At 40.8% G+C, this 13,136-nt stretch overlaps 1 protein-coding gene across 3 annotated transcripts in view; it reads right to left on the reverse strand.

Annotated features, from left to right (window-relative positions):
- The window catches only part of LOC126368852 (lethal(2) giant larvae protein), a 44,116-nt gene that overhangs the window by 6,738 nt on the left and 24,242 nt on the right, over positions 1–13,136 (reverse strand). For all 3 annotated transcript variants that reach the window (XM_050013029.1, XM_050013028.1, XM_050013030.1), the window contains exons 3-18: positions 9,871–10,048; positions 8,818–9,064; positions 8,236–8,423; positions 7,701–7,880; positions 7,357–7,448; positions 6,787–6,906; positions 6,351–6,513; positions 5,708–5,897; positions 3,730–3,847; positions 3,492–3,593; positions 3,300–3,404; positions 2,877–3,036; positions 2,354–2,493; positions 1,612–1,759; positions 819–1,024; positions 266–406 (exon numbers count right to left, since the gene is read on the reverse strand). In XM_050013029.1, coding sequence (XP_049868986.1) covers positions 266–406; positions 819–1,024; positions 1,612–1,759; positions 2,354–2,493; positions 2,877–3,036; positions 3,300–3,404; positions 3,492–3,593; positions 3,730–3,847; positions 5,708–5,897; positions 6,351–6,513; positions 6,787–6,906; positions 7,357–7,448; positions 7,701–7,880; positions 8,236–8,423; positions 8,818–9,064; positions 9,871–10,048 — 2,478 coding nt within the window. The remainder of the gene's footprint in view (positions 1–265; positions 407–818; positions 1,025–1,611; positions 1,760–2,353; positions 2,494–2,876; positions 3,037–3,299; positions 3,405–3,491; positions 3,594–3,729; positions 3,848–5,707; positions 5,898–6,350; positions 6,514–6,786; positions 6,907–7,356; positions 7,449–7,700; positions 7,881–8,235; positions 8,424–8,817; positions 9,065–9,870; positions 10,049–13,136) is intronic.

The following is a 13,136-nucleotide window of genomic DNA, read 5'->3' on the forward strand; positions in this document are numbered from 1 at the left end:
GCAATTTGGACGCATTTTCGTATTGAGTTCACGTACTCTAAGTTTTCTCCTAAGCGTATAAGTTCCGGTGTCATCACGGGTTGCGCTATCATGCAGGGATTGTCAAATACCACGCATTTCGACTAATAGACGTAGCGAATGCTGTCTACGTAGATAAATGAGGTACAGCTATTAGTAGAATTCCGCGATATGCTTCGCGCCACGCGCGGTACCGTATCTGTGAAGATACCGCAACGGCAATTTCTGAAATGAGTAGTAATGTTACCCTGGCGCCCTCGTGCGCGGTGAGCTTGTACTTGTTGTGCGGCTTGAGCGAGGGCAGCGTGAACACCTTGAACTGTTCCTCGGACGTGATCACCACGCGGTGCGTGCCCGGCTCTGGCAGCGGGGACACGCCGCGCTCCACCTGCGACACACAAATGTAACGTTTACCATAATGTTTTGTGAGTAAACTAGCCACCGCCACTATGACTGTAGTGTACGGTACTGTAAGAGGCTTAAAACTGAAAGCAAGATGCGGCGGAGGGATAGAGTATTTATTTTTATTGAAATTCTTAAAGCTTAATGTACAGAGACGATACTGAAAGCATTTCGGGGCGGGAAGCGGTAGTTTGTATGAACCGACGCTGCGGCGCGCGCCTATTGTTGTGTGCATACAAATTCGAACGTTACAAAATTCTTGTCTCCGGATCACTATTGATAGTGCCTTTTTGTGCATTGAGCTATATTGATAAGTGTTCTTAAAGCAAATTCCTGAGCTGATCGCAAACCCTACACTATTTTAGCATTTTGAAAAGAGTCATGACATAGTACTATACCTCTAGCGGGTCAGGCAGCGGCACGGAGGCGCCGTCCAGGATGGTGATCCCGATGACGGGCGCGCGGTGCTTCAGCTGTATCTCCTTGGCGAGCTGGCACGTGACGGGCTCGTCTTTCCGCTTGTTCGTGCCCGGCACGTTGATCGTGAACGCGTACACCGTGCCGTTGTTCGTGCCCGCCCACAGCGTTGGTGTTGATGTTTGTGCTGCAACACGAATATTAAATTAAAAATATGTTCTACAGTCAAAATCTCATCCCCCTTGCGTTATCCCGTTTTCATGTTTTCGTTTTCCGTCTGTGAAAACCTGCAGGTTTTGACAGGTTCGCTTTTTTCCAGAACTGAGTGCCTGTTTGATCTTCCAACCCGAACAGAAAACCAGCCCCATACAAGTCACGTCACATACCTCCGAAACGCATTTCTCGGGTATGTGGATTTCCTCACGATGTTTTATTTCACCGCTAAGAATGTGATACAAACATGAATTCGAAAACAATTTAGAAAATCAGTGGCTTGTGCTGGGCTTTGAAACTGCGACCTATAAGTGAGCCAGCGAGCGTTTTTCTAACTGGGCTACTACGACTCTTCAATTTTAACCACAAATTATAACACGAGCGGAGATATGCATGGTCGTATTTCTCGCACGCTTTGATTGGTCCATTCCGTGCGTGTTACCGCAATCAATAATTATTTATTTATTGAACATAATATAGTCATTTCTAGTCCAGTTCCTCCTCCTTTTTGGTGGAAAATCACCTTCTTACCGTGATAATGGCATACAAATGAATACTAACTGTTGATAAGGAAGGTCCGGGCGAAGTAGAGGCAGCGCACCATGGATCCGAAGGCGTCGTCTGTGGAGCGAGCCTCCACCGCGCGTTCGACCGGCTTCACAGCCTCGTCTGTTTCTGCCGCCGGTTTATCTGCTGGCTTCTTGGCAGGCTGGGGACAAGATAACAATACGATAATAGCCCCTGCAACGTTAAGAGGGTCGGCGATAGTCAGACTGTTGTATGCTACAAAATCTAGTCAAATTGTGTATGTTCCCAAGCGTCGAATCGAGATTTTGAGGGCTTGTTTCAGGATTCCAACTAAATTGGAAACTTCTAATTCCTAAAAATATATATGCAGCAGGTATTGATGCTAATACCAGTACACACCGTCTGATTTTATTTAAAGTTATACCTGTCATTTTCTTATCCGCCGAAAAGGAAAGGGACGGGTAATCGACAAGCATACAATTTATGGAATCCACGTCAATTTTAGGTAGACATGTTAAAATTTTATATTGGCCAATAATAACCCGACAGAATTAAGGTGACAGCACACATTAAATCGATAATATACCATAGAGGTGCCTATTAAATTCCCCCGGGTTATTGACCCATTGATTTTAAAATTAACAGGTCTCAATCACTCGTCCCTTTCCATTTCGGCGGATTAGAAAATGACAGGTAAAACTTAAAATAAAATTAGATGGTGTCTACAGGAATTAACATCAATGAATATTTTCAGAATGAACAGTATCGAACATACCTGCGTAGGTGACGTGGGAGTGGCGGCGGTGGTCTGCCGCCGTTGTGACCTGCCTTTCCTTAGGCGGCGGAACGACTCGCGGAGGGACTTCTTGAACGATTTTCTTCTTGAAATTGGCGTGTCTCCAGCACCGGAGTGATCTGTTAAAAAAAAGAGGTTCAATATCATAAAAACAAGGAAAAAACCAGAACAACGATATTTGCAGGAAATCCAGTTCCATTTAAAAGTTACGTTTTAAAAAAATAATACCAATCAAAATGATGTGGTGTACACAGGCCACAGTTACGCTGTCGCGCTGCTAGTGACGTCATCTCCGTCATAGAATAAAGATAAGTATAAAACAGTCATTCTCTGCCCCGCACAAATTCTGGGTTACTTTAGTATAAATTGCCGTAAGCCGTTAAGGAATAAGGGGAAGCGCGGCGGACTGTCTGTCGCGTATTTACACGTTACACGGCGCACGTAACAATGAGATTTTTGCAAGGAGTGTCGGAGGTGTGCCTCCAGCCTACGCGGTACCGACCGTGCGGGTTGAGCGTGCACTTGTGCAGCAGCGGGCGCGCCGTGACGGCGTCCAGCAGCGCCAGCCCGTGCGCGGTGCCGGCGCACACCAGCCCCCACTCCCACTGCGCCGCCAGCGACGTCACAGCCGCCGGCGGCGACATCTGCACCACCGACGTCACCTGCACACGTCACAAATATACAACACTCCACAAACAACAGAACATTCCGCAAACGAGGGCATGGGTGCGCGCATTGAACGTGGAACCCACAAGTCTAGCTTAATCCGTCGTTACATTGAGTCGGACGTACTCGCTAGACGCGGTGAGGTAATGAGTATAAATAACAAAATAGTAAAAAGTAGAGAAAAGGGCATAATAACTTATACACAAGAAATTAGTTTACGCAACGAGATATGTATAAAATTTTATAAGGCTGCATTTACCTGGTATCCTTGTGGGAAGTTGTGTGTACCAGCGCGGAGAGTGAGCTGATCGTGACCTTTCCACACGAAGCCGTCCCGGTCTGATACTATGTTCACTGACACCGTCTATAAAAGGAAAAATTGCAAATGAAATGAAACAAGTATCTACTTAGTATCGCAACTTTTAGAAATATTTGTACATAGTATAGTTACCTTGACTTCCCCAGTGTTGGCGGATGTCTTTAGACTGGCGATGACGATATGTCCGGCGGCACCTCCAATAGTTAACTTGCCGGACAGGGGGCACAGGATCACCTGAAAAATCACTAATATTATAAAGGCAAAAGTATAATTTTGCATGTTCCATTTTCAACTTTAGAACTGGATTAATACACGTCGTACTTTGACGGAATAGCGGGTAGAAAGCTAGTGTTACGTGTTGAAAACTCACTCGTTTGACAGCGAGTCTTGGGTCGTCACTGTAAGGGTCGAAAGTGCCGACTCTTCTGAACGGCGGCCACTCCTCTTCGTCGTTCTGACTGTCGTTGTTCTCGCCTATTTCCTCACCGCTGTAAACAATAAATTAATTTGTTAATATTTAGGCTTTTTTCAGGGGCAGGTATCAAGGTGTTAGTGACATCGTAACGAAAAATTTGAGGGATGATTCAGATCATGATTCTAGTTTGATATCAAGTAGAATTTTCCGTCGCAAAAGTATGGAACTGAAAATAATTTAAAAAATACAAAAAAATCATGAATTTTCCGACAAGAAAAGCCACTTGATGTCAACTCAGAATCATGGTCTGAATTATCTGCCTCAGTATTCGTTACAATGTCACCAGTACCCTGTATGAGCTTGGTACTCCAACCTCACAACCCACACGATAGAAGAAGAAGACCCTGTATAATGTGTAATAACCTAACCTAGGAGTGACGAAGCTTGTCTTTGACATATTTAACATATAGACTGAAGTGAGAAAGTGTGCTATCGAAGCATAACATCCACACGGGGCCATATGGCTAATAAATAACTGAACTTTGACAAAATGGCACACCTGAATGTTTTTTCTTAGTTGGATGTTACAGAGTAACGGTGCCGCAACATTACATCTCTTCGGTATGAGTTCAACGAAGATATCTATAAAGCAATCTGATAGAAAAAATACTGAACCTAAAATATATTATTAAAAAATCTATTATTTTTATTTATTAATTAATCGCGAAATAATTATGTTAATATTTTTACGGGACTTTTTAGCTAGAGACTTTAAAAAGCACTGCATACGTTGCATAGACCTCTTAATAATTATGAGTGTAAATTGCGAAAGTCTAAAACTGCTACAAACAAAAAAATAAACGTGGAAAATAAAGTATCAAAGTAATAGTCATGCGGATAATTCTTATAACATTTTACCTCGGTGACGATCTTTTCAGCCCACTTCGTAATGTCGTAAGCGATAAGCAAAACACACAATAATTTATTAGCCAATAATATCGTTGTAAGCTTGTAAGAAGCTCCCTTTCTAGTTTTTGCTAATAAATCGTATAGCTAATGATAGCGTGATAAGTAAAACTGGACGACAATAATTCTATTCTATTTTAGTATAACATTAATCAATTCCAGTCTGGATGGCTTTAAATGTGTTTTTTACGGGAATAGACGTTATAATTGGGTAGTTTCCTATGTCAAAGATAAATTATGAAATTCTGATTATTAAATAAAGGTGACAAAAACCTTTTCTTTTACCATTTAACATATTTATGAATACAAAAAAAGAAAAATGTAATAATAAATAAGTGCGACGTTTTGTCACGTTTTTCTATGACGTCTCAGGTTGATTTTTATACAAATTCCATAGTAATTTCGTGAATTGACTTTTAGTAAAAAGTAACTGATTTGAATAGTTGGAAACTACCCTATTAAATGTATGTTTAGGAATAGTTGTTTGCAGCAAAAGGGACCAGTTTATTTGTGTCTTGGTCGCAGTCTACAGGTACGAACTATATTGCAGTTTATGGCGTTGTTTCAAAATTCATTTTCTGTAACTTACTTTATTTACAATCGATGCAAACAACCGCAAACATGGTTAATCTAGTTTGTATAGTATATTTAGAAATAACTTTTTTATTTACTAGTTAATTTTGTAACTAAATTATTTTTTATTATACGTGTCGACTCTGGCAGCCACAAACTTAATTTTCAGTTAGTTTGACAGTTGTAAAGATGTTCTATTTTTTCTGCTCTCATTTTAGAGCTCTCAAATCAAATCAAATCTTTGCTGGAACGCGGATTTCGACTAGACACAATGTAACATAATTATATTGACTGGCATCTCGGCAGATTACAGGTTAAGTTTATGTTTGCCAGAATGGGCTCCATTATTCGCTTAAATCTAAGATAACACGGCCATCCCTAAACGCCAACCGACCTGAACAGCTGTGCAGTGGTGTACTTATAGAGCGGCGTCATGGCGACTCCGGACACGTCCCAGAACCTCACGGAGCCGTCCTCGTGCCCCGTCAGCAGCACCTGCCGCGCGCTGGCCGCGGCGCCCTCCACCACGCCGCCCGAGATGGGCCACGCGCCCTCCGAGTACACGTTCTCTGTTTGTTGCTGGCCTGGGGAACGTAGGTTCATGGTTTTACTGTTTTGACAAAGTTCTTAGAATTATTTTCAAGTGGTATTCCGTGGTGTCTCCCTACCTCAATGGGAAATAGGTGTGATCTTTTTTATGTAAGTATATAGAAATTGACAATGCCACGTTAGAAATAAAGCAGCTCTTTTTATCATTTATGTAATTTATTCGAGTGAATTTTGTTACATGTCTCCACAAGGATGGAACCTAGGACATCCGGATCGTGAGTCTAACACTCAACTACTGGATGAAGTCTAATCATATGTTTTTTTACATTTACCATGGTTCAGTGATAAATCCTAAGATGACTAAGTGTCGGGAGTAGTCCGAAATGAACGATTATCGAAAAACAATTCGGTCTTTTACCACCACCACTTGGTATATCTTAAGATTTACCGTACTTTAAACTTTTACGATAATATATACTTTTACTGACCAGCGGCGAGGATGTTGTCGTACACGTTGTCCGCGACATTGTCCACTAACGTGGCCGTGGTGACGGCGGACGCGTGCACTGACACCAGGTACGGCAGTCGCAGCGGCCGCCACTTCGGGTCCGTCAGGTCTATTACCACCAGCTCTTCTTCTGCTAGCACCACCTGGGGTAAACGAGATGATTATGTTAGTGATGTGGATGATTTTCATTTATTTGTGTTAGTCATAAGCATATACATAAAAGTTGTCAAAAAGCCCACATTCAGATTTAGAAGCTTTCTTTACCTACAGGCAAAGAAAAAAAAACATATATACAATGTCAATGTGGTCGCTAAAGAACCTCGACAGCTGTTGGCGAGGTCATCGACCCCTTGAGAAGGTCGATTTACATTCCTTATTTACTTAGTGTACAAATCTTTTTTATTTAGTTTACGTACTAAGGCGGCGGCGACTTGGTTGACGGTTTGCAGCAGTAGCTGCGCAGGCGTCTCTGGCCGGCCCTCCTGCAGCGGCGCGCCGTCCGCCGGCACCGGCGTCGTTGTGAACATGTCGATCACCTGCACACATCAACACACAGTTTCTATACTTGCTTATATCCTTTATTGTACACACAATAAGGAAAAAAATATATCAAAAAGTGGATTTATACCTTAAATAGATCTCTTCCAGCCAACCCTGTATGGGGTTAAGGAAGTCACGCAGTAGATATTTGCTTATGTACAAATTTTACTAAATAGTTAAAACTTAACCTCCTAAGGCCGAGAGTTCGAGACACAATAGTTAGACAATGGGCTTTGGATTTTTAAAGGACATTAAATTACGATAAATTACGACTTTCAATAACTCTAGCTTTGAAGTGTGTACGCAGAAAGTGCTCTGTTCGTTCTTGAGTTTTGATCAATTTATGAACTAATTTCCATAGAAATCGGCCCAGCGGTTTAGACAAAAAAAGGTAGGTAGGACCGATAGTTACTTTGGCATTAATAATATTAGCATGGATAACTCACCCGACTAGTGAAGTCGAAGGCGACATGTTTCTTGTCGCCTTGTTGTACTGTCACGGTGTATTTATCAGAATATGACGCTCGAGGCATGCCACCTGCAAATGATGAGTGCAAAGTTAAGTTTCTGGATATCTGTGTCTATTATATAGCAGATGTTAGAAGAAGTTAGAATTTATTAACTTCACTTGTGTTCATATGGTAGACACGTAAATCGTATCCATCTCAGAACTTCTCTACTAACCAACAATGAGACAGAATGTTAGAGTATCCCCCCCACCCCTTCAGTGATTTGAAATTAAATCTGTGGTCTGTAATGGGTCGTATATAGGGTGTTTATAAATTCTTACCGGCAAATATAGTGATCTCCTCTCCAGAGACGTCTGTGCGGTTGAGGATCTTGCTTATAGCCTTGCACGGGTAGGGCCCGTACGGCGTCACGGGCTCCTTGAGCGGCCGGTCACTCGCAGCGCCCGCCACCTCCCACGTCACGTACGAACCGTCGTTGTGCGATGATGTGAAGTGTTCGCCTAGAATAATAAATTATTACATTAGTTCAGTGTGGGTATGTTAGATGCACTATCTGGTGGTTACATGTAATTAAACTCAGTATGAAATTCCGTATGTTGAAAAAAAACAGTATACTGCCTCTTGTTTGATTTAGACAATGCAGGCGAAATCACCAGTCTGGTTGTCCGAAAGTAAAATAATTCTATCCTTCGCAAAACACCTGAAAGTTTGTTGTCGATAAGACCCAGTTGCCCAGAGGTCCCAGCAGGTCTTTGTAGCCGATGAGGGGCAACATCAAATAATTTTATTACAGATATTAATTTATCGTCACACAATACTCTAAGCAATATATCAACAAAAACAACCCATACATACCCTCATCATTCCAGCAGAGACTTTCAAGCTGCTGGTTGGAGACGAAGGTGTGCGTGGGTGCAGCGGTGGCGCGGTCCCACAGCACCACCAGCCCGCGGTTGTAGCCGATCAGGAGCCGCGTCGGCACCTTTGGGTGCTCGCATAGCGCCTCCACCGCACCGGGGTTCACTTTGAAGTCTTCTGGACAACTGGAAATTGTTATTGGCCGATGATTAGAAGACGTATTTCATTTTATCAGATAAAGATCTATCACAGTGTTGTAGTTTTACGCGGTGCTTGAAAAGAGGTGATTTTATGATTCATTGTGATTTCGATTTTTTGGTGTGTTAATAGTAGATAAAAACAGAGAAACTAAAAAAAAAAAATTAAACGCGAACAGTATTATAATTACAACCATTCTTGCGAAAGTTTTGTTGTGGTGGCCTAGAGCAGTTTTTTTTTTATTTGGTGATGCTAAAGGCGTTAAGCCGGATATCAACATTATTCTTTCATCGCAGGTAACCATTACTTTATGAGTCTATGTTCTGATGTTATTTTAATATATAAAATATGCTACTCAAACAAAGGTATGTGTTTACTCACTTTTGCATAACAACATCTTGATAGATGACGTCTTCTGTGATGACGAAGCTGCTGAGGTCTAAAGAATAAATGTTTCCTCCTTCCGTGCCCAGTAGGAGATGCTTCCCTGTCGCCTCCACACATAGTGACGACACCTTTTTGTTCTTGCCCTCAAAGATGTGTGATTTCAGTTCCACTAGCGATTTCTCATTGATTTCCCACAAGTGGAGGCTGTTGTCGTCGCACAGTGATATTAAACGGCCCGTGCCTGGAATGTATACGTTTTTATGTTGAGGGTTTAAGGTTGATTGTTGTAGACTTGAATATGACGTATACATTGTTTACTTGATAGTCATCATCATCTCCCTAGCATTATCCCGATTTTCACAGGGTTCGCTTACCTAACCTAGCCTGGGTTTACTTGATAGTGACATGGCAAAATAAAACTTTATACAGATGATCTCCATGGAAAAGTAGTCTATTACGCAGAGCACACTTTTAAATAGTGAGAGGACATTATGTTATGGTTTCCTCAGAGATAAGGTGACCTGGATTCAACTGCTTTCGGTGGTTATCTAGGACACACATCGGCAGACGTGGGTTTAAGACTGTCGATGTCTATCGTAGAGAACCTTGCGAAGTAATCGTCCTTCATCAATATCCTTCTCCTTAGATCAATAGTCAGAGTTATACGAAGCAGCAAAATTTTTTTTAGCCCAATAGTACGTCAGGGCGAGGACTAAAGCTTTCCTAGCACTTCATCATCAATTTAAGAGCCACGCTCTTGTCGGTGCAGCATTTTCCATGCTACTTTTTTAGGAATAAATAGGGCAGTGGTTTCCTTCTTGCCTTCCACCCCGCAGTAGTCTGACGCAAATGGGATGGCGCCCAGAGTAGTCTATTACAAAGCCATACTAAGACTCTTGTCCTCCGCCTCTGAATAGTACTGACAGTTACTGCTGCCCCCTGTCAGGTTCTAGGTTACAGTCCCTGTAACTTGCCCCTTCCGGCCTGCATTGCCGTACCGATGGCTCCTATCTTCGCCACTGCAACCGTTGAGGTCCTAGCACTTACCTAGTATGAAATGTATCTGTGTGACGGCGGAGTCTGGGTTGGTGTGTTGTCCGTATAGCTCGACGCCGGGTCTGCCGTAGACCTTGAGGGCGCCAGTAGCGGTGCCCAGGGCTGTCAGTCGTAATAGAGGGTCCCATGCGAGGGCCGACGCTCTGTGGGGGAACCCATGTTGTACTGTCTGTTGGCAACGAGAACGGGGCTGTTAGAAATGTCTTAAAAAGTAACATTAAATGGATGAGATTTTGTAGATATTTAGAGCTAGTTACCCAGAATGGGTGTGTTCTGGATAACTAGCTCTATAACTCTATTATTATGAATATTTCATTAATTTTAGTGAGTTAAGGTTCTGAAACTTCTCTTGTAAAAGAATAGACACTTTTATCAATCGGATCGGCATAGTTTTGAGAGAGAAGTGCAATTACAAAAAACGTTAGTAGATGAACGAAACTGTTGTGTGGTATAATCTAGAAGTCTTACAAAGACCCTCAGCAATTTATACATTAAGCTCTGTTAATTTAATTTTAATTTATAAAGGGGGTTGTGGGTATTTGTAAATAATATGATTGTCGGTAGTTACTTGTGTGGAATAAATCAGTCGTCATCCTAGCACCGGTGTTTTAATACATACCTACATACTCGACACAGTTGTTGGCCAACGTACACATAGTAATAATTATGTACATGCTCATCCTAGCACTCTACTATTATCAAGTTAATTATAGTACTAAAGCGCCTTAAAGACATTAATACACACTTGTAAATCGTCCGTGTTATTTTAAACTGCTATTGCGTTATTCGCGCATAAGTACATTGATAAACGGTAATTAAGTTCCAATAAAAATATTTTTTGCTGACCACTTGACACCTGACATTACAATAGAATGGTTTGCAGTCACGAAACAGGTAGATACGCGTAGGTACAATGTAGTGGTGAGTCATAGGATGTGGACAATGGGCTGATCTGGCTAGTATTATGAGACGAAGAATCAGTGACGTGACGTCATTGGACGTGAAAAGTGTTAGCTGGCAAAGCCTATGTTGTAAGGTGTCTGAATTTGCGACGGGTGAGCACCAGACTTCGTGGTTATTGACGCTTGTCAGGAGGTAGTTAGTAGCTTGAGATTGTTGAGAAGGCGGTTCATCGTATCCAGCTTACGACATCGTATCAACAGTGGCTGCAAGTTGTCTTTGATTACTTGTGGCTCTGCCCACCCCATTAGGGATTACGGGCGTGAGTTTATGTATGTGTATGTATGTAATGATGTGATTGAATGCAAGACAGTGACAACATAACATCACGCCTTAATCCCCAAAGGTAAACAGGTGTACAGAAATAATTATATTGTAAAATTGAATCAAATACAAGCCACGTGGTTAAGGAAATAATTTGTCCTATTCAGAAGGCATTATTAGGTCTTAGTATAGGTATATGTCGAAAGTATATGAAGAAACAAAAATGCGGACTGTTATCGTTTAAAGCTGAATTCAGAAGTGATTGAAGCTGCTAAGCGTAAATATTTAGTCTACAGACTGAAACCACAATCAGTACAAAGTAAATAACTCTTCGTGTTAGCTTGTTGCGATTACGATGCATTTTAAATACAGTTTCTTTGGAATAATCAAACACTACCCGATCTGTTGTAGAATTTATAATATGTACCTATAAAAAAACCATGTACCATGATCATGAGATTAAATTATATGTACTTATTTTTAAAATCAGAATATGAAATGCAAACTGTTTTAATAGTAAAGACACCTTACTACGCAAATAGGGTTTGGCAATTGGGATCCAAGCTACTCCTGAAATATCTACAAAATCATTCACTTAAAAAATCTATTATTTGAGAATTATTTTTAATAAATATTTGAAATAAATTTGCAACACCGCGCTCCTTGCTAATATTCTTAATCACCTTTAATAACTTTAGTAGATTCATAAAGCGAATCCAATAAAACATAGTATTAAAAGAAATGTTATAAAACGTGTCATGCGCATATAGTGACGATATTGACGGGATCGACACGTGGGAAACGCCATGCAACCGCTTTTGTTGTTACGTGATGTATTATAAAACCGACCGTTCTGCGAATGATTTATGGACATTATGCAAACGATTTGTGCGACTGCAGCGCTGATTTATTGATAGTTTTCAGCAAAATTTGCAATCTATGCGGATGTTGGTATAATAAATAGGATGTATTATATTGTGATGTTAGTTATGAATTAGGGTTTTTTTTTGTTTAAATTGTAAGTATTGTTTGGTTTCAAAGTAGAGAAAATATATCCAGTAACAAAAAGAAAATACAATAATTAGAATGTCATTTTCCTTATAAAACTGTACAAATAATTCTTCCAAAATAGTTGATTACAAGAGTTTATCTCTTCGAAAATAAATAAACAGGTACAGACATTTCTTACGTCTCTTCTGCTACATTCTTTAAGCTAAGTGAAAACAAAAAGCCATCCAGGTGTTCACTACTATAGAGTAGATTGCACGTACCTATATTTGTTTGCATTTGAAAGTTCGGTCGAGTAACGGCTCGCATGTGCCGTAATTACGATTTTAGTAGACGATACATCATGGCCACCGTATCATTATACGCGATTCGGTAGAGAAAGCGTTGCATACAATAGAAATAGCTTACGAAAGAATGCTTGCCACTGATCTATATTCACATAGATGTTTTTAAAACACAGAAGGAGAGCTCCATGTTTTCTATATCGAGGTTTTAAATATTGTAACGATATTATCACTCACGATTGAATAACAAGAAGTACGTAGGGTTATGTAACATTACGACTGGCACGAGGAAATAAGCGAATCATAGTTATTTACCGTAAGACTAGAATAAGGTATGTGCAATATTTTTTGTAATACTATTGTCTTTATGCACAGTCAAGCCTAGAGTGATAAGGAGAAGCTAGCTATTGAAAGTTTTAGGCCCAAATATACCAGATAATAAAATAATATCTTCCAATAACAACAAAAGCATATAATTGCTTCACCAGCGCGATAACAAAAAGCACAGAATTTTGACCTAGTCACTAATGACTTCGACAGTTTGTGTAGGCGCCTATGTTTACAAATGATCTGATTCAAACGACACTTTAATAGTCGTACGAAAGCTAGTTATATTGACTCTTGAGGTCAAAGCACATAGAAGTCGTAGTTTTGTGTGCCAGTAGCTGTTCACAGTTCAGCGCTTTTAATGTTACATAGGTACCTACATTCTTAACTACACATACCGTGACGAACTAAGTA

The sequence above is a fragment of the Pectinophora gossypiella genome, chromosome 8 (genome assembly GCF_024362695.1).
Source record: "Pectinophora gossypiella chromosome 8, ilPecGoss1.1, whole genome shotgun sequence".
NCBI lineage: Eukaryota > Metazoa > Arthropoda > Insecta > Lepidoptera > Gelechiidae > Pectinophora > Pectinophora gossypiella.